This window comes from Bombus vosnesenskii, unplaced genomic scaffold, assembly GCF_011952255.1.
Source record: "Bombus vosnesenskii isolate JDL3184/JDL3185 unplaced genomic scaffold, Bvos_JDL3184-5_v1.1 scf7180000013304, whole genome shotgun sequence".
NCBI classification, from domain to species: Eukaryota; Metazoa; Arthropoda; class Insecta; order Hymenoptera; family Apidae; genus Bombus; species Bombus vosnesenskii.
In genome coordinates, this window is record NW_022882953.1 from 1,110,635 (window position 1) to 1,136,148 (window position 25,514).

Here is a 25,514-nt window from a genome sequence, read left to right on the forward strand (position 1 = left end):
TGTGCAATCTTGAAACGCAACGAATCGTACGTATGAAAGATAAGGATAAAGAAAGAGAGAAAGTACCAAGAACCTCTAACAAAAAGCTAACATCTAACGACGAAGTTAAAGCTAGCATAACTGTACATTTAATAGAATGTCTCAACAATCCCATAACCGTTTCGTTTCCTCACGGTTCCGCTCATTCCGCTGGTTGGTGCCGCGACAATTCCACCGAACGTCTAATCGACGCTCTAACGTCTATTCGCGTTACGAAACGGCCAGAAAGCGGACGAAAAAGGCCTTTCTCTTTTCGCTCCTCGGCTCCTTCCTTGCTCTTTTCCTCTTCCGTAGACACAGCTGAACGAACTCGATCCCTTTCTCCTCGTCTTCTTTTCTCGTGAGAGGAAAGCGCGGCTTGCTCGAGCACGGTTAATGTCAATAACCGTTGCATTAGTTGACGGTTCGCTTCTTTCTTTACCGTCGCGGCCTGTCCGCTCATCTAACAGCGATTAAAAATGGTTAAAGCGTGATCCGCGAAATCGAACGATCCTGGACCTCCAGCGTCGATCATAGTGATCGTACGTACGTGTAGGGTTGCGAGCCACCCTACACGATCTACTAAACGACTCTACCCGTTTTACGTTGGCCGTGTCGTGTCGTGGCGTCATACGCCTGGTGATTTGCTCGCCGGAGCAAAAGATGTTCCCAGTGGCTGCACCGTCGCCTGCATCCTCTTTGTACACTTTGTTCACACCGTGAAGGCGAGGCAACCGGTCTCGTTCTAAGGTAGAATATGTTCCGTCAGTCGGGTGGGCGTCCATCGGCATACGTAAATCCTGCCTAACGACGGTTCTCGTCGTCGCCGATGTTGTCGTTGCTCTCTTTTTGCGCGTTAGACCCCACCGTCCAGCGGAGGATCATCTCCGAGGTAAAAAATACCACTGGCCAAGCGAGAAAGAGAGTGGAAGGGAGCGAGGGAGCGAAATTTTCGAGGACGATGATGTGGTATCGCTGTTGCGCCGAGGGCCGACGTCGATACGACATCGCGACAGCACCACGCTGACGTCGCGGTGACATTTAAGAGCGACTCGACTGTCGAGTTTCTGAAAATAATTTTTTAGCCTTCCAGCCAGCGACCGGGGGTTCACGCGAGAAGGTTCGATCGAACAGAGCCTTCGCAACTGTAAAGGCTCTTTCGTTCTTTTCGAGGCATTCGGGATGTTATTAAGGAGTCGGCTTTCGTTATGAATTTCTGGGAGATTTTGGTCAGTGAGTGTAAAGAATGAAGTGCGATTATTCGAGATGTTGATGAGAATGATACTTCCTTCCGTTTACTTTACATTCGTTTCAGGTATCGTTTGAAGAATCTTTCATTTATTTTTGCAATACTTAAGAACAGGTATTTCATGTACGAAGAAGTTCTTTAGTACAATCTAATAAATTCATAAATCTGAGAATTTCGATTTCAAGGATGCCCCGAGATAGTAACTTTGTTCGTCTTATTACTCAAACCATCGTCCAAATCGCCTCGTGACAGACGAAGTATGGTATTGGAAGGGGGCGACGAGAGGCACGAGTTGCAACATCAAGAAAGCTCCACGTGCAACCGATGATGCAACGATTAACCGTGCATTTTGTAACATTAGATTTGAAAGGCCTTGCCTTCTGGCAACGCATTGGCCCAGATAGAAGGTTTCGCCTTCGTTAACCCTTAGCACACCCAACGTGAAGTTAGAAATTCTAATACGATACAGACGCATACTACGACACATGATATAAAACTTATAATATTCGAGCCGAAAATATTTAAAGTAAAATTTGGATCTTATTTATTCTCTTTTTTTAATTATGTACATTTAATTACGTGTATCATCGATTGGCTCGGAATATCTTACATCTCTGTACATTCCTGTTTAGCTGAATGAGATCTTTGCTTTTGGAAGAAATATTCTTATACGAAACGGGTTCGCGTAATCGTTTACACAAGAGTGTTATTCGCGCTGGTTGTGAATCGAAAGCCACGTGGTACGTTTACGTAAAGTTTGGTAAACTTCTGTAGTCGACGATCGCTCGAAACAATAACTCAAACTGTTACACACGATCCGCTGTTCAGAGTCTACACTGGCATATTCTTTCCGCGAAAATCTTTAATTTCAAGCATCGGATTATTAACTAATAATCGGCAGTTGTACTTTTTTCTAGTTAATTATTATGACCATTTCTATTTTTATCTGTTTAAAATATCTATTCGTCGATGTTCTCCTGTATTTCATTTTCTGCTTGAGTTTTGCACAAAATGTTCTGACTATATCAAGACTAAGGAATGAATAAACTCAGACTTACCATCCGGAGTGGAAACAGTGCCAGCCTTGTTAATTTTCGTATTCCACATAGCAGGAGTGGTGGGTGCAGGACTGAGATCAGGAGTTGGCGGATGAGCGGGCGGCAGGGGAACTATGGCGTGGCCAACTTGTCCCCCGTGTTGAATGTGGTCCGAATTTGAACCGTAATGACCACCATCGAACCCCCTTCCACCGGAATAAACCTCACCTGACAATCTCTCTGCCAATTTTTCTGCCCTTTCCCGATCGGTCATCGCCACTGGTTCTTGCTTTATTCGAAGATCTACGCACACAAGACCAAACAATTTGTTAAAGTTTTATGAACACACAAATTATACAATAAAATAACGAATATGATCGATTATGACAAAATAATCTTTGAATTCTCAATACCTAAAAACTTTTCTCAATCTAATTTATATTACGTTATAATATCGTCATATTGTTTATTATATTATTATAATATCGTAATATTATATTTGTGAAACGAAACGGAATATAAACAAAAATTGAAATAAAAATTTTGTAAACGCATGGAAATACGCATAGATAGATGAATTATTTAAAAAATGGCCAACCTTCGGCTACGCTTTCTTTGAGATCGCAATTGCTACGTTCCTCGGACCTCGCTCGTTCCAATTCTTGTTCCAATTCTGTCGGTGTGTGAGGTGCGGTGTGGGGATGTGCGGGCGTTTCTGAAGGGTAGATGAACGGCTGGTAGAAGTGGTTCTCCAGGAGAAGCGGATGTGGCGCTGATGCGGGCCGGAAGGCAGTGCCATCGCGCAACACGCTCGCCCTTCCCAAGGTATCGACGTCGCTGGGCGATCTAAAAATATCCCCAAAAAACGTTCGATATCGTGTGAAAGTATGCTTAACAATTTCACAAAGTTTAGGCAATCTATAGCGACGAATTATATCAGACTTTGATCCCTCGATAATCATTTTCCATATCTTACGAACTTTAAAGAAGGATTTATCCAACTGGAAAAACAACCAAACTTCATTTTTAGAAGAATATAATTTTCCTTTCGCTATCTAATATTTTAACTGGATCATTCCTTGATTATAAGCTTCTATAATTATGAGATTGACAATCAATTTCAGTTTACCTAATTCCAGTTCTTACGCATGATATGTGATATAATTTATCGTTGACACAGAAATGAAATTGTAAAGAGATACGTAGGAAACGAGAACAAAACGAAAACAAGATTAACGATTCCAGTTATGAGTTAATTTAATTAACGATACCATATTAGTAGTAGCTCAACGAAATCTAACAAAATGGCCACTTTGGAAAAAGCTACATCGAAACATCCTAAACCACTCTGCGTGTTACCTAACACCTAATTCAACAATTCTTTCCTAATGTAAGTACATCCATACATTCTTCGATATAATGGCTGTCTATTACATTTCATCAAAGAGTAAGCCGTACGGCACAACGATTAATCGCAGATACAACGGAATGCGAGGCATGATTCTTGATATCTTAGTCGTTAGACGTGGTAGGAAGGTCATGGCAATTCTGTTTGAAAATTTCATGCGTGCGAGTCCTTCGCGGTGCGGTAAAAGGGCTTACCTCATCAGCCTTTTCGGCGGACTTTCGTAATAGTGAGAGGTAGTGGAATAGAGGCTGGGCACGGTGTAAGCAGGAGCGGGCGAAGGTACCGGTGTGGGGGTCCTCTTCATGGTGTTTCTCACCATGGTTGCCTCACCCGCTTCGCTCATATCGCTCACTTCGCCAACTCCTCCACCGACGCCGCTGGCACCACCAGCTGCGTTACCATTTCCACTGACGCTTCCGCTCACGTTCCCGCTTCCGTTGTCTCCGCTACCGCTGCTACCACCGCCATTGCTACCACCTCCGCCATCCCCGGCGTCCGTCGATGAGCTATTGTTCTCCGCAGCGTGCCTCTGCGCTACTGCCAATTTCTCGTGCTCGATAGACAGACCCTTTACCTGTAATTTCAACAAGATTGACGATTTAACGATTTTACGGTTAACAGATGCGATATAGCAAGGTTGTAAAATCAGTTAAAGATTAGAATTTACGATCTTCGACGAAAGCGTTAAGCAAGGTCGGCAATTGATCTAGCCACAGGTAAAATCGTACATGTGTTCTACATAGACGTGGCCATTTATCCCAGTTTTCTGAACTCAATTTTTGTCATTGTTAACAGCTCAATTATAAGGTATAAACTAGAAGTTTGCAGACGAGGTATAATCGTCCTTTTTTGTAAGGAGACCGTTTTCTTTTATGCGCTACAAAAAATCTAGATAGCCTATCAATCGCTTTGAAGTTTTCAACGAGCAATAATTAAACTACAGTAGAATATCATGATCGAAGTAGAAGATAAAATTGTAGGATAATTCTACCAACTTACAAATCTTTCGATAAGAAAATCTTAACATGTCAAAATAATAGAAACGGAAAACAGTTGTACATATTATTATAGAACAAAGATATTTTTACAAGAAATATCTCGAACGATGCTATAATCGACGATAATATATTGATATCACAATCTACTAAATTGCTCCAACGAAAATCGACATAGTCTAGCTTCGTGTTCTCGCTTCGAAAACAGGAACTCTTGGCCATTAATCGCGGCCAAAAATAAAAAGACGGTCCCCGAAAGTATGCAAGGTGCGCGTTCGCGCTTCAAACACATGACTGCTATTTAGGGCAGTTATTTCAAAAGAGATGAAATAAGTCGCATACTTGAAGGCATTCGGCTGCTTTGAGGAAAGAGCTGAGGGATTCCTGGGACACGTGGACCTCTCCACGGTACATGAATTCGAGAAGGGACGCCATATTGTGGGCACTCGTCCCGTCGAGAATAACGATCAGTCCCGCGGGAGAAGGAGGCATTCCTTCGAAGAGCTCTTGAAAGTGTTTGCTGCATGCTGCGAGGATTAACCTGTGTGCCTTGAACGTTACTCCTGAAACACACGCAACAATACAGATTCGTTAGACAACTTTCTTCATAATATTATACTCGAGATACGTGGCGTGCTTCGGAAATTCGTTTAAGCTACCTACTTCGAAGTTTAAGGTTCCTCCCTTTTGGAAAGTTCGTTCGTTTCAATAGCAATGTGATGATAATGACTGTCTTGCATAAAAGTGTTTAATCTGAATTTTTTTACATAAAGAATTAGATTAGGAAAAAACTGTACAGTATAACAAATGAAATATATTTTGTATCGGGCGACTTTTCATGCTATCGTTACACGAGATCAGAAGATTATTCGTAATCTTGAAATTTTTAGATTTATTGAAATCTAAGATTCATTTATATTAGAAACTATATAGTAACGACATAGTAAACCAAAATGATAGAACTCTACAGGCAGTTTCAGATAATTCTCCATTAATAAACCCTAAACATTCATAGCATGCCTTCGTAAATTTCCAATTTATACCGCACCAATTTTTTAAACGCACTGTACAATTTCTAAATTTCGATAATTTAAACCACACGACCGTTGTATCTGGTAAGATAATACCGCGTGAGCGACAAAAGACGATCGCTTTGCATAGGACTGAATTACGCGTGTTTTTCAAGAACTATTCGATTTTCGTTAGCCGTGTGTTTCTATTCTGTACTATTCTTTTCTTTCTTTTTCTCACGGTTTTCATAGCACAGCCGCAGGACCGCGGGAATTTTGGCGTGCAAAGGATGTGATGACTGTCAAACCCTTTTTTTCCTCTCGCTCTGTATTTCCCTTCGCGAGCGAGCATAAAGGAACCGAGGAGGCAGCGCCAGCTTGACGCCGATGCCCTTTCTTGCAGCCCGTTGGTTATGTAGGTCATCCTTGGACACGATCTTCCGTAATTTACAATTCACGTGCGCAAGTGTAACGTGCGCGTAATACGATATCGGTGCGCGTTCAACGAATATGGCGCCGCATAGGTTGTAACGACAAATCCGTGAGGTACATATATTTTCATCCTCCAGATTGTCGTTAGTTTAGGTCAGATAGGGTACGGTCTATCTTGAATTCAGAAAAGGAAAGGAGAACGAAATTGAGAATTTTTTTGGTACATAAATGTTTCGTGATGTTATGCGATGCGTTATCGCTTTTCAACCATCCGCGTTGTAAGTTTCAATGAATTCACTTTTTACGCCGGAAGGTTGGTTAAGTTGATCGAGATGATATTAAAACTAATTGAGACGTAAAGAAACGAATTTTTTGGACGATTTAGAGAATAATTCAAATTTTTGGGGCTAAAAACAATACGTGCTGGGTATAGAAATATCGATACGAAATTTGTTTATTTCAGAAAATGGTATAGCGGTTATATGAAATTTACAGAGTCTAGCGAAACTCGGTAAAATTCTGAAATCTTACTGTTGAAAACTAGTTGAACATTCTACTAATATGAAACGTTCAAGATATTCCTTACTCGTCGTCAATGCTATACATATGTATCTATATGCTTTTGTTTTAATCACAATTTTTATGCAACAGAAGTACGAATGAAATTATGTACAGCGTAATGAAGAGACAATCAACAATGTTCGATTAGCCTTGTACAAACTTGTTTCCGTCTGTGATATAATCACCTGATGAACTCCTCGAAAACCTTGTGGAAGGATGGTTATGCAGGAACCGAGGAAGATGAGAGGAGACGCAATAACACGATATCCTAGGAATAAGGAAATCAAGAAGGAAAAAAAGACGCAAGAACGGCCGACCAGGTGGCCGAAACCACCTGCCTTTCGGAATGGTTCACCTAACTAAAGCGTATCAAGTTCTTTGAGACTCCTTGACATTCGAAGATTGGTTGAAAAAAAGAACAAATTCCGAACCCCTTCGAGAGCTGCTTCTTATACTCCACGTGTATGCAAATGACACCGAAATTCCATTATTATTTAACTAGCTCCTATTTTTTTATGAGTCTGTAACCATCGATAGAAACTAAAATCATAGGAATCCTCAAACTGAATATATGCTGTGATTTTGAAGTAGAGCGATACTGAAAAATTTGCCATATTTGGTGTGTTCTGGATCATCCCACAACCTGAACGTTATAAACATTCAATTAGGTTGACAATAATAATAATTATAATCTACAAGTTCAAGCATATTCAATTAAGCGTTCAAATTTAAGTTTTATTACATTTTCGCGTATTTTGCAATAAAAATATATCGCATATTTTGTAAGAAATAAGTTTGATAAGAAATTGCAATAAAAATATTAAGAAATCTTGGAATAATAGATCGACAAATATTACGATCCTTTAGCATAAAGAAAGAAAAAGAACGAATGAAAGGAATCTCTTGATCAAATTCGTCAGCTTCGATATCAAAATATACTTTCATTTTCACTGTGAACGATAAAAACGATAAACATTTTTCTTCAACGAACAATATCATAGTGATTTTGATCAAAAAGTACCATTAAATAGTGTTAAATACGATTGCAGATGGTGGAATAATCGGCTGTGTTGTATCAAGTATAGAAACGCAAAGATTACAATATTTGCAACCTGCCAAATATAGCAAGCTGTGTATCGTTACAGGTATCCAAGCCAAATATATATCCTAGATGTGTGGTGTGCAGGGGCCAACGACCGAGTCGCGTGTGCGTGTGTGGGCGTTTTGCGTAGCGTGTTCGTAGCTTATGCCAGCGGCTCGTAACCAGGACCCGGAAACATGTGCCTGGCATTCCCGCATCCTTTGTGTGGATCGACGCAGCGAAAATAAGACGCGGATGTGTTTCAGCTTGGAATCTTTCAGACACTCCTACGATCTACGAACGGCGCAATAATACGATAATACTCTTTTTGCGTATGATATCTTCTTTCTCGAGATATAGTGGTGCATTTTAAAGAGTTACAATTCTTTTGTTCTCTATCTTATGTCTCTATCTTACGTACTTTCTACGTATATTGCGTAATTACAATTTTTGTTTAACTTTATCGCGATCGCGGTCTTCCTTTTTTCGTTTAGCAGATTTTTAATTTTGGAAAGTTCGATCTTGCATCAAAAGAATAGTTTCTGTGAGAGAAGAAAGGAACGAAAATACGATTATGTCGAAGAAACAGGACTTCAATCGTGATGTTTCTCAACAGATTTGAAAGGATTGTGCAAGAAAATTAAACGCTATACTGAAATTAATATTGTATCAATGGTTACTATTTGTACTACATAAAGATTTTTGTCAGAAAGATAATTCGTATTTTAGTTAAATTAAAAGTAAATAGCATATTGAAAGAATTGTTTGCACTTTTACTTTCTTTTAGACCTATCTTGCTTCAGTAATATACATAAGAATATTCTCGTTCATCTAGCTTTTGTAACTATCGTGGGTCACTGCTGACTCACACGCCATGGAATGAATAACTTTGGCGCTCAATAAAGTATACAATCTTTTTTAAAAATGTATTACTATTGGCGTATATGACTCAGATATTACTATAACAAACATTAAACACCGTGGTTCAGTAAAATTTAGGTCCAGGACGTTACTTGTCATCTATTTTTAAACATACTTATTATCTTATTTAGAAACGCCGATGCAACGTATACTTTTTGTCGAAATGCTATGTGAATGTTTATACACTAATGGAAAATTTAAATATTTAAAAATGTGAACGTAGAAAACATGTAAAAATGTATAAAATATCTAGAATAAAATACTCTTTATAGTAGTTAGAGAACGAGACATGTAAAAAAATACACGTGTAATCAAGTACGCATCTTAACAGTAAGTCTATGATTATATGTCGATCTCAGTCGTTGAACGAGTAAGTTTCTAAACTTTTAGAGTTTCTTCTAACTTCTAAAGTTTCTAAAATTTTTAATCTCGAAAATAGCGTACCCAAATTATGCGATAGCAATGTTAGATACATTGCAACACGTGGATAAACCATTTCACTCGAGATTTCCGTCTCTCGAGCTTTTTAAATCAAGATTCTCAACAGAAAGACGCCTGTCTCTTTCAAAATTATATATTCATCGTGACTTCGTCGTTACATCGTTACAACTATAGCCAAACAGCTTATTAGAAAGAAGTTTAATTTGGAATGAATAAAATTTCTTAAATTTTGTTTATATAATGAAACGAAGATCGAAACTTCGAAGCAAGCCAATGAACATCACTGTTCACTATAACCAAACAATCAGTGGTAGGATCATGTTAAACGAATCCCATTAGCTTAAGAACGAGATATTAATTCACTACGTCCACAGGCTCTACGTCGAGAAGAAACTTGCAAATAACACGCGCTCAGTTACGCAACGGAGCAATGCACTCTTCACGGGCAATCTATTCATACTTCAAGGCCAGCTGCTAAGAAGTTTTATGGGCTAGGGTTTTCAGTTTCCTACCATGGTCATCGTTCCCTCTACCATCGCACACCTTAATTCTATTACTCTGTGCACGTCTAACATACTGTACGGAGAACCCGGAAGCGCCATAAATTAAATGTCAGCGTTGCTGTTTCATAGAAAATAACGCGGATTTTGTTCAAACCTCTGATTCGTTCCGCGATGGAATCTACGATACAAACATGTGAATATGTTACACTTGAAAAATGCTACTGACGATAGCAATCTGGATTCTGTACGAGTTACTTGTGTACTTTGAAAAAATGTTAGTTTCTTAAAAATAAAATTGTAGCGGAGAATACAACGTATGAGATTAGTTGGTATCGTGCGGCGATTTATAGTGTGTCCTACCTCGTGATTCGTAGAAATCATAAATCAAACGAATTAACCCTAGTTCGACTCCTGCGTCACTTTGACACGTGCGATAAATACAGAGAAATTACGTGTAAATGTAATGATGCGAATCTAATGTCTGAACGTATAGAAAAGTTTCGTTTCCTTGCTTTCCGTAATAATCAATCGACGGTAACGCAATGATAAAATCAAATGATACAGTTAAAAATAATGAAAAATCGATCTCGGAAAGCGTCGCTACTCGAGTATACATGGAATTACGTAGCGTTAATGTGAGATCATCGAGAAGTAAAACTACATACAGTTGGAACAAAAATATGTCTTCCACTCAATTACCTCTCATTTCACATTTAAATGAATATTCATCGCTATTTAGAAACCAAACCAACCAACTGAATTTGGTTACAAATTTCTTAATACCAGCTTAAGTATTCAACATTCGATCTTTCGGAAATCAAACAATTTACCTCGGTGAGATCACTTTGACTTCTATGTAACTGCTTTTACAAACCTAAGGGGTAAGTTAATCTTGTAAGCCTACAATTATCTATAAACATATCTATACGCTACATCTATAAAATATATCTATAAAACTATTCCAAAAACTAACGAAAAGAATCTCTTTCGCCGTAGCCCTATATAGCGATAACATCCCAGCCACGTGGATCGCGTGCACGTTACTCAACATACCTCATCGAACGTACATCCATACATACATAACATGAGTAGCACGCAGTATTTCGTGGTCCGATTGGAAGACGAGCGAAAAGATAAAGAGGTTGATTCGCTGGGAACGCGACAGGCTGCTGGTTGTACAGCGACAAAGAAAGGCAGAGCCAAGGGGCGAAAACGACGGTCAATGGCCTGACAAGGTCGCGAATGCAGAACGCACAAGCTAGTTCCCCTCTGTGTCTGAATTTTGCCGCCAGATTCCGCGGTACACGCGTATGATCGTACACATGCAGAGCACCGGGTGTCGCATCTGGTTTCGAACGAGCCGGCCAATCACGACGGTCGGCTTCCTTTGGTTCCGGCCAATGGCCGCGTGGGACCAAGGTCGCGGTGTTCACACATGTTCCCTTCGCTTATTATAGCCAAGTACTCACACCGCTCGCTGCACGATCGCGACGATACGCGCGGATGCAGGGGAGGGGGCACGAATATACACGAAAGGGAACGAAGAATTGGGCGCGCGAAAATCGACGGGTGGTGGGGATGGCCGTGAGCTTTGAAACTTCGTCGCGCAACCCAAAAATCGGCAGCCGCGACCACGTATACCGTGCAACCCCACGTGGCTGCATGCGGATGCTTTGCATTAGGCGAATATATAACATGTAACGATTTTTCATGAACTTTTGTTATTTGATATTCGTGCTGAAATATGCATTGCCAATGTAATCGTGGTAAGCAGAGAATATGGAGATTTTGCTCCATGTCGGTGATAGATATCCTCAATGCGGTAGCTTTATACGAAGAGCTGAGTATCATAGTGGTGTGAGCGAATCAGCTATTTTTTATAAAATTAACATTTTTCGAAAAATGTGTGAAAACGCATCACTGTATGATCGAATGTAAAATTTAAGGGATGACATTCTACAGATTTTAAATATATCGTCAAATCCGAATTCTCAAAAGCTTTATGATCGATAAACCTTCACATGTGGATTGGAAAAATTGTTTCATTTACCGCGGAACCATATATAAAGGATGAAAACAAAAGTAGTGACAACAGGTTGAAATTAATTAGTTTAATTAAGTTGAAATAAGTACTTACTGAATGAATATAAGATATCCTAAGTCAGCATAAATTTGTAAATCATTCATTCGGAGCGAGGAAAGTTTTTTCTGATAATGTACTTTATCTTGATCAGTCATTTCATATTATTTCCCCTAACTTGGCGATAAAAGAAATTGTATAATTCACACACATAGAGCATCTTTACGAATGTAACGAAATGATAAAATGTTTTCATGTATGTAATTTCTAGTAATCCTACGCTTTCATAATACGAGCAGCGAATATAAGCGAACAGATAATTTACATTATCGTAAGAAAAAAACTGCAGTTTAATCTAAACGACCGATTTGAGAACTTATATCTAACTATTGTAAGATTCGTCATGTTTTTTTTCCTCCTCCCTATAACGTTTTTATCAACATAAAATTACCGATAAAATGAATTAAACAATTCCAAATAATTCGAATCAACGAATGATCAAAAGCATTAATAAGAGCAAAAATATTAATATAAAGAGAAATGTGTGAAGTATAAGAAGAAGAATTAATAAACAAAGATACAAGTTTTCAAAAAAAGAGAAAATAAGAAATAAAACCAAAAAATTCCCATGTTTCTTCGACGTGGCAAAAGACAGAAGATATCGCAAATTTACGGTTATATTTATACGCGTTGCGTTTGTTTCAACAAAGGCCATAAATGCACGCACGAGTCCGCTAAGCGAGCGGGTTGTGTAATTGTGTCATTGACCTACTTAGTAGGCGGATGATTAATTCTCGATTCTAGAGAAAATTATCAGTACCTGGGCACCTGCATTTAGTTGAGTTTCACGCTCGAATATCGTTCGAAAGTGCACGAATATTTCATATTTTATCTGTGTGTGTGTTTTTTTTTCATTTTATTACGAAGTTTTCGAAAGAGATGGGCGCATAATGTTATCGATCTACGTTTGTGACCACATGGTATTTAATATCGTAGTAATCTGATAACAGCAGCAACGCTATCAACAACGTGAAGTTTCGCAACTCTGCGTTTGCCTTGTAATACTAACAAATGCCAAAGGCCTTGAAATCACCTATAGTTCCACGCGTTCCATACTCAGTTTTCCAGTCTCGATGCTCGAACGATTGCGATTGTTCACGAAACGTAGGCTATGACAATCACTTCTAAAAAAAATATTCTTTCTCTTGCTGAATTCTGCGGTTGGTGCTTTATATTTTCCTTCCCATAAAAATTGAAGTAATTGAATTTTTAAATAAGAAAAATGTTATATTTAATCAAAAATAATATTACATTTAGAATCGATGATTGTAGCAGTTTCTCGAAAGAGGTTTCTTTATACGAAAAAAAGAGAAAGTACTGAACGACATGAAATTTTATTTCAATCCTTCTACGAAACAAAAAAAGAAGCGAATGTAGACTACCATAGTTGCATATAAGAACAGGATGTTGCTACATAAAATCATGAAACTTCTATTCGAAACAACTCGATACAGAACTTGTATCTTTAACCATAGTTCGAGGCGATAATTTCAAGTACGTTAACCTGCATAAAAATGATAAAGAAAATAGATTTCTAAGAACGCCTTTCTGGAGCACACGAACAGAACTATCAATCTTATATTTTTTTCTTTGAACGCAAACCAGGTAAGATCGAGACCAACGTGAATCCTGCAAATCATATACTTTGCATTTCGCTCCTAACGTCCATCGTCGTTTTAAGAGAAAGGTTATACTGGTTCCGCGAGCAATTGTATGATTACGGTACTTTTATGCTCGGCTATAATATTCCAGGAATTCTTACCTTCGAAACTTCCATACTGCGAAATAGGTGAACGCTGGCGGTTATGGTCGTCACGTTTCTAATAGAAGCAGCAAATCGGCAAGAGAAGAGCCACGCAACAGGATTGACAAACAGAGAATGGATTAACGAGCAATCTCGAAGTAAGGTATCGGACTTTAGCATTTCATCTATTAGATGGGCCAACTCAATTAATCACTATGACTGCACGAGGAGAACCAGACGAGAGGAACGAGATGTTGTGAAAGCAACGACAAAATATTTGAACCACCGACGAACGATTTGGTCGCGTTTGAAAGCTGAACTACAGTTGTATTTCATCAAATTGATACGTCGTCTTATTGCTTAAGCGAGTTGATATTCTGTTACTCTCATTAAGTGATCGGACATACGATTTTTGGATATAATAAACATGAAAGGAATGTGATACAATTTGAAATAAATAAGAGATATATGATTAAGTATACGTAAAACGTTGAAGATTGAGTATTTTTGATATTTGATAAGAAGTCGAATGGCTTTGGATTATTTTGAGTCAAAGATAAAATTAAACGGAGTCAGGTGAAGTTATACCTCTAACGTAGGTATGTCTACCTGATAGAAAAAATGATATTCTTTGTCGAGTAAAATAGAAAGAATTACATTAAAAAAATGATTACATATTTCGTGATTAGTTTCACGAAAACTACATAGAAATTATAGAAAATATTTTGAAGACAAGGCTTCATCCAAATGTGAAAGGTACCAAAGGTAGTGTCGTCGTGAAAGTTTAAAATATTACAATTCATTGATAGTCAAAAGACTTTTCAATTAGTGCGTAATAACGTGGAAAGATAAATAAGACGCAGAAAAGTTTGCGAATTACTAGCGCGTGTACGAGTAGGAATTGATGAGAGGACGGAGTACGATGTCAATGGCCGGCATCCTGTTGCATCAGAGCTAACCTTGACTCTAAGAAGTATATTTTGCTTCACTGAGTTCTCGAGTTTACGAGTCAAGTACGTTCACTCCCCATTTCTCGGTTGTCCCCTTTATATTGGTCGTACATCGAGTTTCTGAAACCTTCTTTGTACTCGACTATACGTGATTTGCGATTGTTCCTAAACTACGTTCCATATTTCTATTTTTCGCTCGGATAACCAATATTTCTCATATTTTTTATATTTTTTAAACTAATACAGTTATATACTTAAGTAAGCTAAGTACTTAATACATAAATACATGAACTTTATGTGTTTCGTTTCAACAAAGAAAAGGATTTTGAATATTTCGACTCTTTGACAATGAACCACTAAAGACTCAAGTAAACTGTCAAATATAGTTGTGGGATACTATAAATTTCACTAAAGTGCTAAAAATTTACAGTAAATATGTATTCTCCGTATCTGGAATCAAATTATAATTAAAACAACGATTGCTTTGTACTTTCTTCAAAGCTGAGAAATGTTTCAACAATAAAAACACAATTAGAGATAGAAAATGATCCAATAGATGTGACAAGATTGATAACGTAATATATAGCAGGATTAATGAAAGCAATTTAATGATACAATTAACAAAATATATTTCTTGTTTGGTTAAAAAATATCTGCAAATTTTGAATATTTCCCGCAGAATAATAGGAAGTATTTATTTAGACGATTCTCTACGATTTTCCTGAAGAAAATCGGCTTGGACCGTAGAATCCGGACACAGACCCCTTTATGTTCGCGAATAAAAATAGCAACAGCGTGTTACGTTCAACCGAGAATTCTTTATATTTTTGAATCACCGTTCGAAATTCAAATAGCGGAAGTGTACCTGCGTTCGAACAGCCTTATCGACTAGATAACGCGCGTTTGATTTTATTTTTGTGCACGGTTAGAAGGCGTGCGTGTATCGTACGCGATCAATGAACGTGAATTCTGAAGAACCTGAATAGTGACGATTAGATGCGAATTACCAAAGACTCGTATAGCTTGTCGTTAATTTAACACCATATTGCAAACAGTCTTCCATATTTCTTTTAAAATAAATTATATAAATATGTAAGTATAACTCTGGAACTGTTCGACATTAATGAAATTTACCTTGACGATAATGTAATGTTATGCACGTAAATACCGTTTACTGAATTAGTCATCCTAGAACATTACTTCCTTCTTTAAGATGATGACTAACTAATTATAATATATTCAGAAAAATTATAAGCACGTTACAAGAGAATCGAAAATTGTCTACCATCCAAGAAATTCCATGATCAAACATTAGCAAACTCTATGGAACAGAGAAATGGTTAGTTCGTGCGATTGTCATAATCGTACATACGTACAACAATTATCACCATCGCATGAATAGCTACAATTCGTAAACAGTATTACATAAATCTACTTTGTCTCTTTCTAACGGCAAATTTATCGATAAAGTCGAATCCACTAATAATAAAAGCTGATATAGCTCGTGCTTCACGCTGGAACAAACATTTCCAGGCCTAAAACGCAGTATAGTAACAAAAAGCGATATTTCATAGCGGATAAAAATTTGTAAAACATATGGATTTCATAGGACAGAGGATGTGTCGCGTTCTCACGACGTGTCCACATGCAGCCACGCACGGTGGCTACGCATCTGTGCGTGTTTCCGCGTGCGTCACTTCGAGTTCTGGTTGCAACATACAGCGGCGAACCAACGACACGGCCTAATTTCCTGCTTATGGCCGACCCTTTTGCTTCACCCAGATACCGTGCTGCCGCTCGGAACTGTGTCTGCCCACGCGTTATCGCGTTGCACTAAACACAGTGACCCAATAACAACGATTGATCTCGAAAGATAATCGTCCACAACGGCTCGTATCGCGGCGACTACGTCGCGTCGTGGATTTGGTCAAATCACGCTCTCTACGCCCGAAATATAATCTGGCGGAAAGATTTCGTGTCGCGTAATAACGATACGCGGCTAATGTATTTCCTCTGTTGGAAATTATTGTGTTATGAATATTCAGAATGACTAAGATTGCTGGATTTTAGGTTTTTAATGGATTTACGATGTGGAAGGAGGTTTATAATTATGAAATTATGACTGGTTTGCTTTATAGATGTTATAAATTTGTTAAAATCATGATTTGGAAAAAATTTAACTCGAATTCTTTTTGCTTCTTACACTCGAGAAACGATTGAAATCGAATATTTTTCAGATTTTTAGATTCGCTTCTCTTTTTTTGGGGGGGGGGGGCGGGGGTAGGTAACGTTATATATATGTTTAATAATATAATATTTTTTGAGATATATAACAACGAAAGAAGGCTTGTTTGTTCGTTGCGTGTAACAATAACGTAAGAGGAGCAGTAATGGCATATTTACATAAAACTATGCCATGACCTTATATTATACGGTTCACAACACGTAAAAAGCAACGAACAGAGCGAAAATATTCGACGGCGCTAAAACGACTTCGCTTAATATTGATATCTTTACCAGGAATAATCGCGTAAAAAAAAAAAGAGAAGATTCTGTCGCTAAAACAAGCAGCTTTTGCTCAATATAAGAAACCTCCTTAGTTTTCTAATAATACGAAAAATTATTAAACGTTTACTCTAAGAAGCCACACGTATCACATGCAAATAGATGCAATTATTTGGGTCATATTCAAATGAATTTTGGTCGCGATGGCCGCATAAGAAACCGTCTTTCGCATCTAAGGACAGCGTCCGGGATAGTTCCGCTCGGACACTAACAAACGGTATATGAATGTTTCTGGTCTAACGTTCCACGTGTCGCTTGCACACTCCGTATAATCTTGTAACGTTACACACATATACAGAAGCGATTGATCGCGCGGGCGCGCACACAGCTCACAAGCATACTTTCTCGCGTTTCGTTGATAACGCTTGTAAATTTCGATTTGTATGTAATTCGTCTTTTTTTTTTCCTTTTCTTCTCGATTTTTGCCCGAATATTTTCATATCGCAGATACACGTGTTCCTACTTCGTGCTTGACACATTTCTTACGGCGAAAGATTTATGTACTCGAGTCTTATCTTTCGCCTTGATATGTTATGCAACTTCCAACGCTGAATCAATACTAATATAAACCATACGTTTATGCGCTACATTTATTTTCGATTCTACAATATTGATTCGAGCCTCCCAGAAACCAAACTTCACCTCTAGTCAGTTTCTCAATTTCATTAAATATGTACGCGATTAACATTCACTATTCTGGAAATAGATTAGGTATCTACTTCCACGAGTTCATTTATTGCGAGAAGATGACACAAGTAATACGAGATTTCACAGTACATCTAAAAAATAATGTCTCTTACGTTATCATCGTTCTTTGTTTTTCGATTTATGGGATAGATCAATGTGGCTTGTGAACTAAACTCGATGTATCAAGTGTTTACATACTTACTAATTTTCTAAACAACAATTAATAATCCCATTATTAAAACAGGCTATATCGAAAAGAAAACAAACAACGTTATAAAGCAAAGCAAATGTATAAAGTATAATAACAATGGATCAGAAAACGAAGCGAATAACAATCTTAATTCTGCTATCTTAACTCCACGTCTAATCCATCCCTATGTTCAATGTTCTAACTTCGATCAGAAATTCTACCACAAGTTACTTGCAAGCTCGAAAGATACGCAACGTCCCACGCATTTATACATATAGAAATACGAATATACGTGTGCTGCGTGCCAGTGCGTATACCACGTGCCGATACGTTTGAAACAGTGTGCATCGCCTATACGGTTGAAGAAGACCGTGAAGAAGACTGTTAGATCTAACTGTAACCCAGACCTACTTTCGTCTTCCTTTGGACCTTCCAGCGATTACATACATCTGTGCGCATAGTCTGGTACGTATATATGTATACATATGCATCGGCATACATACGCATACATATTCTTACATACACTGTCAGCCATAAGTATTACCAGCCGACGTTAGCATTTAGTATATTATATAAATCATATGCTTCTCGCAGCTTTTATTTTCTAAGCATTTTTATTATTTATCTATTATTTCAACCGTATTATACGTGTCTTATAACGTAAAATACTAAAAGTAAAGCAAATCTCCTTACGAGTTTTTCAAACACATATATGTGTATGTATACTAACATACATTCATATATGCATATATACATACATGTACTTACGTATACATACGAACACACATTTGTACATGCGCACACATCTAAACCAGACGAGCATACGCATTGCTCAACCACACGATCTCATCTTTGGAGCACGCTACTACGTTCTTACCTCCCTTTTCCTCGACAGCAAACTTCGTCGTCCTTGAACCCTTCCCATCTACCGACCTCCCTTTTAGGTTCTCACCCTCTCTAGCTTCACGAGCAGAAAGACCACACTCCAGGCGACAAAGCATCGAGTTACTCCTCCCTGTTTCTCCCCATCGAAGTGGAGGAACGAGCGACTACGGATTTTCGTCGACTTTCGTCCACCTTCCCAACGAGGCGAGCAGATCCTACGACCTTCGTTAGAACTCTACGGGAGAGACTGGAAAGGAAACTTCTCCTTTCCCTTCGTTTCAAAGAAACTGTTCCACTAGGCAGAGCGCGTTAGAGGCTGTTTTCGTGAAATCAGGACGCGCGCGTGTGGACTAGAGAGAAAGCGTTAGAAAAGGAGAATCGAGCGTTCGTCGGAGGAAACGAGACCGTAAGGGGAATAGGGACAGTCGGGTAGATCGTTGCACGCGCGAACAAAAATTCATATCGCGTCGCGTACAAATGTAAAAAACGTCCGTTTCGGAAGTGTCCACCCGTTTCGGGGCCAGCGAAGGTTATCGCGAATCGCGCGGTTGGACTTTAGCTGTCCGACGTCGACATTGACGCGAGTTGCATGTTGAGAATTCGTCGCGAAAAAATAGCCTAAATGTAGATGAATTTGTAGAGATGTTCAGAGGGAAGCAAAGAAGATTGATATTGGTGGAACGATTTCGATTACATGTTCGATATGTCAGAAGATACGTAATTGGGTAACTGCGATTCTTACGAAGACTGTCCATTTCATCGGTCACTGCATGTCCACTAATTACGATCTGTGTTATTATTTCCACTACACTTTTTGCCTCGTCTTTCGCTGATATTCGTTTAGCGAAACAATCTTAACGAGTACAACAAAATTTCTATAAGTGACATTTTTCACACAAAGATGTCAATATCGATAATCAAAAGCAAACAATTCTATCCATTAATTTCACGAAAATAGTGAACTATTAGGAAATATTAGAAAAATCCGTCTAATTAATGACATCCGATAGAGGATATATACAAATTTTCTTAGAATTTCAACTTTCCTAAAGAGTCTTTCTCAAATTCCTGATCGTTGAAACGAAATCCTGGAAAACCAAGTATCTATGGGTGATATCACGCTATTAGAATTTCCAGCACACAACAGTCGATCGATTATGTTACCACTAGAAATAAAAGAAGACCAGGCGCAGCTAGTCTCGTTTCGATCGATCCACATAGCTCTTACGATCATCATGGGGAAAAAGCAGCACGATGGCACTTGGTGGGCTAACTAACCAATTAAGCGAGCGGTTCTGCGGTCTTCGCGAGCGATAGTGATTAATCGGTCGATCTAGTCAACTCACAACTTTCTCTACGTGCTGCATTTAACAGAACGCCGTTAGCCGCGTCTGAGTCGGTGTGACACCAATATCCACTCACTCATACTTTTGTATTCGACAATAGAATTTATAACGGTACTGCAGCGTCGATGCAGCGTGACACGTTATGCACGCAAGATTCCGATAATTCGGATCATTTCAATGTATGTACATATAAATTGCTTGATCAATATGTTTACGAGGGCATGACATCGGAGATTAGAAGAAACTCGAGCACGAGTCTCGAAAGTTGCACATTCTTTTTTATCCAGCAGAGTTGATAACGAAAGAAATATCCAGTTTCGTATGTTGGCTTATAGCAGCGTTATCATTGTGGCTGATAAGTTATGCCGAAATTTATTGACGTCGCAATCGCGAAGCCTCGATAGTCTTCGCTCCGCGTGTAACTCGTTGCACACGGTGAGCCAATTTTTAGCAGTGTAAATATGAACAAGATCGTGCAATAACGATTGCCCTCGTGACGCATTTCTATTTGACATACGAACTGTGTAAGTATGCAGGTATCATCGAGTATTTCATTGTCTTCTTTTGTTCGATGCATAGGCTGCATTACTTAGGAAGTCAAATGGTATTCAAATTAAACAGGAGCCATATTATTATCTTCTTTTGCTCGATGCATAGAATACAATACGTAGAACGTAGCGCGATACTTAAATTTATAACACGTAATATAGATAGAGGAAATCGTTGCAGTGAACTCTAAACGATTATGTTAATCCAGTCGTGTCAAATATTTACGTCACACGAGACACGTGTTTATTTAACGCATCACCGAAATCAGACACCGATAACTTTTCCTGCACGATTCACATTAAACAATCATGTGACGATCGTATTAGGCTACGACGACAAGGCATCACAGAAACTCCAAAACGAATTCTGCTCGAAGCAAAACCAGCGAACAGTGACGAAATATCGTTGCATCAACGCGATTCATTATCAATTAAGATGTATATCCGCGTCTGTTATTTTAGGACCGGTAACCACTCTGTTGTGGCTGCATAAACGGGACACGCGTGGCGATAAATTAAAACAATCCACTCGATCGAAACGTTCATTCCCCAGGCACAGATAAAATACCTATTTCGACCCAGCGGACTTTTTAACGAATTCTTTATAAATTCTTTATCGATCATTCTATGAATATATCTTTTAACTATAATTCCACGAATTCTTCATTTTCTCCGTTTTATACGAATTCTTTAATCGATTCTTTAGGAATTACCGGTTTCATGAATTTTTATGATTACGAATCGATGAATTCTTTATACAACTTCCACGATATTTTCCCACGAATTATACCCATAATTACACGAATTCTTTGCAAATCCCATGCGAACTTCTAAGCAGACTCTCTACGAATCGCCCCGACGAATTCTTCATAAATTCTGTAGAAATTTTTGAAGAAACTCTCGGCGAGATTCACGAACAATCAGTCGGATGCATCGTAGCGATCGATACGAGTACGATACGAGTACGACACGCACGAGGAACGACGCAATGCAAGCGTGAGTGGATTGCACCGCGGCTCACCGCGAACTGCGGTTTCGCGCGACGAATCTGTAAGAATGTTGCATTCGCACTGGGGGAAATCGCGCGCACCAGTAGCACGCTGCACGCGCGTGTATCCGCTTGCTACGATACGTATACGTATATACGGTGTATACATAGAACGATGTGCAAGGCTGGCAGAGATTCGCATGCACGCCGACTGACTCTGCGCGAGTGGTGACTCGCCCCGCGTGATTGGGTGAAACAGGGGTAGGAGGCGGGCCAATCTGCCGCCGCTGCACTTCGCCTGCAGCCGCACACGTGCACCGGCTCGCGAATCATGTGACCGCCTGCATACGTTTGCACAGAGGTCGGCAGGTGAGAGCGTGTTCGCGCGCAAGGAGTGATGGCGTCGCTTTGGTCAGACATTGGAGGTACGAAAGGCTTCCGGCCACGTGCGAAAACTATTGTTTCTTTCAGCAATCTTTAGATTTTGTTGTTGACTGATAAACCAGGGAAACGTGATTGCTGTTCGAATATCGCGTCGTCACTGCAATGGCTCGACATTGATAAATGGATTGGTGGAAGTCGCGTTTAGCTCTCGGTTGGTTTACGGATGATCGCAAAGTCGAATTAGATTTAGACCCGGTTATTTAATTTCCATCTTTGCTTTGTATTTTACGCGAGAGATTTCGTTGATGGTTCTTATCGCTTGGAATACGGGATATGGGTTAAAACAAAAGTGTAGTCTATGTATTCTGAAATTATGTAACTTTACTGATACCATTACGCGCCGTTTACGATTCAACGACACCGACTGACAGTTAATACTCGATTTATCGAAGCGTGCAGTGACAACTTTGATTTAAGAAGGTATAAGATTTCGAAGACGATTGTACGTGCATCGTCGTTGCGACATGTTTTTATGGATCCTCGAGATTCTCTTTTATACATAACGAGATATCGTGATAATATATAACGTAGATGAAATTGCCGAATCTTTAAGATACCCGCTCAAGTATAAACATGTTAATTGTAAGTAATATACGAGTGGAACTTACCCTCGCAGAATAGGGTGACATCGGTAAGACTCTCGCTTTTGAACAAATTCGAGAACGCTGTCGCTAGGTTGCTACCGAAACTATTCCACTTGAGACAGAATTGCTGATGAGAGTCCATGATGCCACCCCTAGGCCCGACCCCGTGACCTTCTCCACCCCTGTTTCTGCCACCTTCAAGTAGGTATTTTCCTTCTTGATCGCGCTCGTGCCCAACAGTTCGTCCAACTATACAGAAAGCAATCTTCCTTTATAAACCATCAACAATTCATACATATAAAAGCAGCGTATAAAACACTACGTATCAAAACATTTACAGCAGTATCTTAAAGCGTAACCGTCGTCTACGATAACAGCTCTATTGAATACGCGTCAAATCTTTGAAATGTTCACGGTGTCACGATACGAGTCGCAATATCCATCCGAGAGCAATCGTGTTATCGACGAAATATTACGATCCATAGACGAGTCTGTAACCCAGCGATCGTCAAGGCAACGGGTAATTCACCAGCTCGAGAGATCGATGGAGCAAACCGGGGATGCGAATCATCGAATCGAATCAGTTGGCTAACCGCGAGTTGCTCGTACTCTACACCGTGTCATGGAACGTTCTAACCGGATTTCCGTGATACGAGCGATAAAAGCCGGAGCGAAACCTACCGATGCTCAGGACCGTATTACCATCCGCTCGATACAGCCTCAACAGGGACACCGATGCATCGATGATCGCGCACCATTCGCGATAATCCGTACGCGTTTCGAATATCTGCGACACCCACTTCGGGATCACACGATACACGCTCGTATCTCGATTGTACGAATCACTTTTGCCGATTTACGAGTCACGAGCTGGCTCGAACTCACTGAACAGAGCGACAGCAGTACTCTGCGCACCGGTCTCGCGTACACGTGTTCACGCGGCACATGATCCTCCAGAAGTGTTCCTCGATCACACTGATTCTACTTGATGCTCCCTGTTTCGAGCCACGAACACAGTACAACGAAACGTTACGAAACGCAACCGGATAACTTTGATTTACAAAGCGTACGTTTGAATAACGAACGAGCGAACGAAGAAAAAACAAAGAGACAGGCAAAGCAGTGAAAGATGAAACTGAAACGAAAGTCGCGTGTTCCCTCCGCGTGATGCTCTCGTAGTGTATCGGAACACTGGTCGCGTATACACTGGGCCGAGTTAACTTGGTCTTAGCCGGCCGAAATCGAGTCACCGACTTGCATCGCGCATCGTCGCGACTCGCAGGAACGAATCACGCGTAACTGTCCGTCGTCGCGTGTCTCTTTCTCTCCTTCACCGTGAAGTACGCTCTCACTGACTCGTTCTCCGTTACTCGTGCACGCGTGCTCGTTTCTCTATCTTCTTTCTACTCACTGGTAGCGAGCGGTAGAGGAACAGATAGCCGCGACGACGGTGAGGACCCCGACGACGACGACAACGACGACGACGACGACGACGACGACGACGTACGCGCGCGGGAGGATCGTACGCGATCGACGTGTGTACGAGTAGTAGATGGAACCGGTGGCAGAAGAGAGAAGGAGAATCGAAGACGTCGATGGTGTGGTGTCGCGGAGGAAAGAACGTGAATATGGGTCATCGGTGCCGATGCAAATGCGGTTAGACGAAATAGTGTGAGTTCGGTGTACTTTCGGGGGGCCGGGTGGCGGTAGGCACGAGTGGAAGAAGAGGGAAGGTCGCGTAGGTGGGAGGAGAGGAACCGAAGGAGAAACGTCCAGGAGTAGGGGAAGTAAGATTCGACTTTTTCGAAGAGGGGTGGGGAGAGATTGCTTAAGGCTAGTAGAACTTCAATTCGCGTGGTACCTCTTTCTCTCTCTCTCTCTTTCTCTCTCTCTCTCTCTCTCGCTCTCTCTGTCATTTCTAGTTTCTATCTCTTTCAGTATTTATCTGTTTCTCTCTTCTGCTTGTTCATGGTTGATCTTCGCCGGATTCCCCTTGCCACCTTCTATCGCTGTCTTTCTCGTTCAAAGGGTTTCGTCTCGTTCCCTGTCATTGTCTCTTTGTCGTTCCACTACGATCCCATATATCCCCCTTTAACGCTTCTAAGGTATCACGCATCCCCGCCACTTTCTAATCTAACACGTGCCAGGGACGAAACGCGGAAACGTGGCGCCACTCGGCAAGAACGCCGCGAGCGTGGAAGGGATCACGGTTGCACGGTCGCCTTCGTTACCACGGCCACGCTATTACGTCACTGTCCCACGGAAAGTTTAATCGGCTGTGAACTATGCAGAACCGGCCGCGGATGCATCCTCCACGCCTTTTCGATTTTTCTTCTCCCTTGACTGCTTTGGAGGGAAGGATCGCTTCGAAGGATCGATTTTAATCTTCCGATCTAATTAATCTGACGATCTGATCGAACGATGCGATTTTTTATCAAGCTTTATATTCAAAAGTATTGGTAGACGTTAGTTGAAAATTATGTCTATGGCTAAGATCATTACTAAATGTTTCTAATTCAACCCATTTGTTTTCACAGCGATCGTGTTACGATATATTCCAAGTTACGGAACAGAATGTAAATATGAGCAGAATATTACAAAATTTATATAAAACAACAATCCCGATAACGATCTTTCGCAATTCTAAATGCCAAAATATTCACATTAGTCGCTTATTTATCATATAATAACAGAATGGCAGGAAAATTCCAAATAAATATCTGTTAACTCTCGTACAACTTGAAAATGGAGAAATCAAAGGGGAAAAAGTGACTATCTTCCGAAATT

At 39.9% G+C, this 25,514-nt stretch overlaps 1 protein-coding gene across 7 annotated transcripts in view; it reads right to left on the bottom strand.

The window, feature by feature from the left end:
• The window catches only part of LOC117234292 (zinc finger protein chinmo), a 65,298-nt gene that overhangs the window by 21,746 nt on the left and 18,038 nt on the right, over nucleotides 1-25,514 (bottom strand). For 3 of the 7 annotated variants that reach the window (XM_033495362.1, XM_033495363.1, XM_033495359.1), the window contains exons 2-6: nucleotides 22,752-22,976; nucleotides 5,050-5,270; nucleotides 3,907-4,286; nucleotides 2,903-3,150; nucleotides 2,326-2,607 (exon numbers count right to left, since the gene is read on the bottom strand). In XM_033495362.1, coding sequence (XP_033351253.1) covers nucleotides 2,326-2,607; nucleotides 2,903-3,150; nucleotides 3,907-4,286; nucleotides 5,050-5,270; nucleotides 22,752-22,869 — 1,249 coding nt within the window. In that variant the 5' untranslated portion in view covers nucleotides 22,870-22,976. Of the gene's footprint in view, nucleotides 1-2,325; nucleotides 2,608-2,902; nucleotides 3,151-3,906; nucleotides 4,287-5,049; nucleotides 5,271-5,370; nucleotides 5,392-7,826; nucleotides 8,222-18,809; nucleotides 19,798-22,751; nucleotides 22,977-23,408; nucleotides 23,530-25,514 lie in introns of those variants that run through there. The other 4 variants (XM_033495365.1, XM_033495361.1, XM_033495360.1 and 1 more) reach the window with 4 other exon arrangements.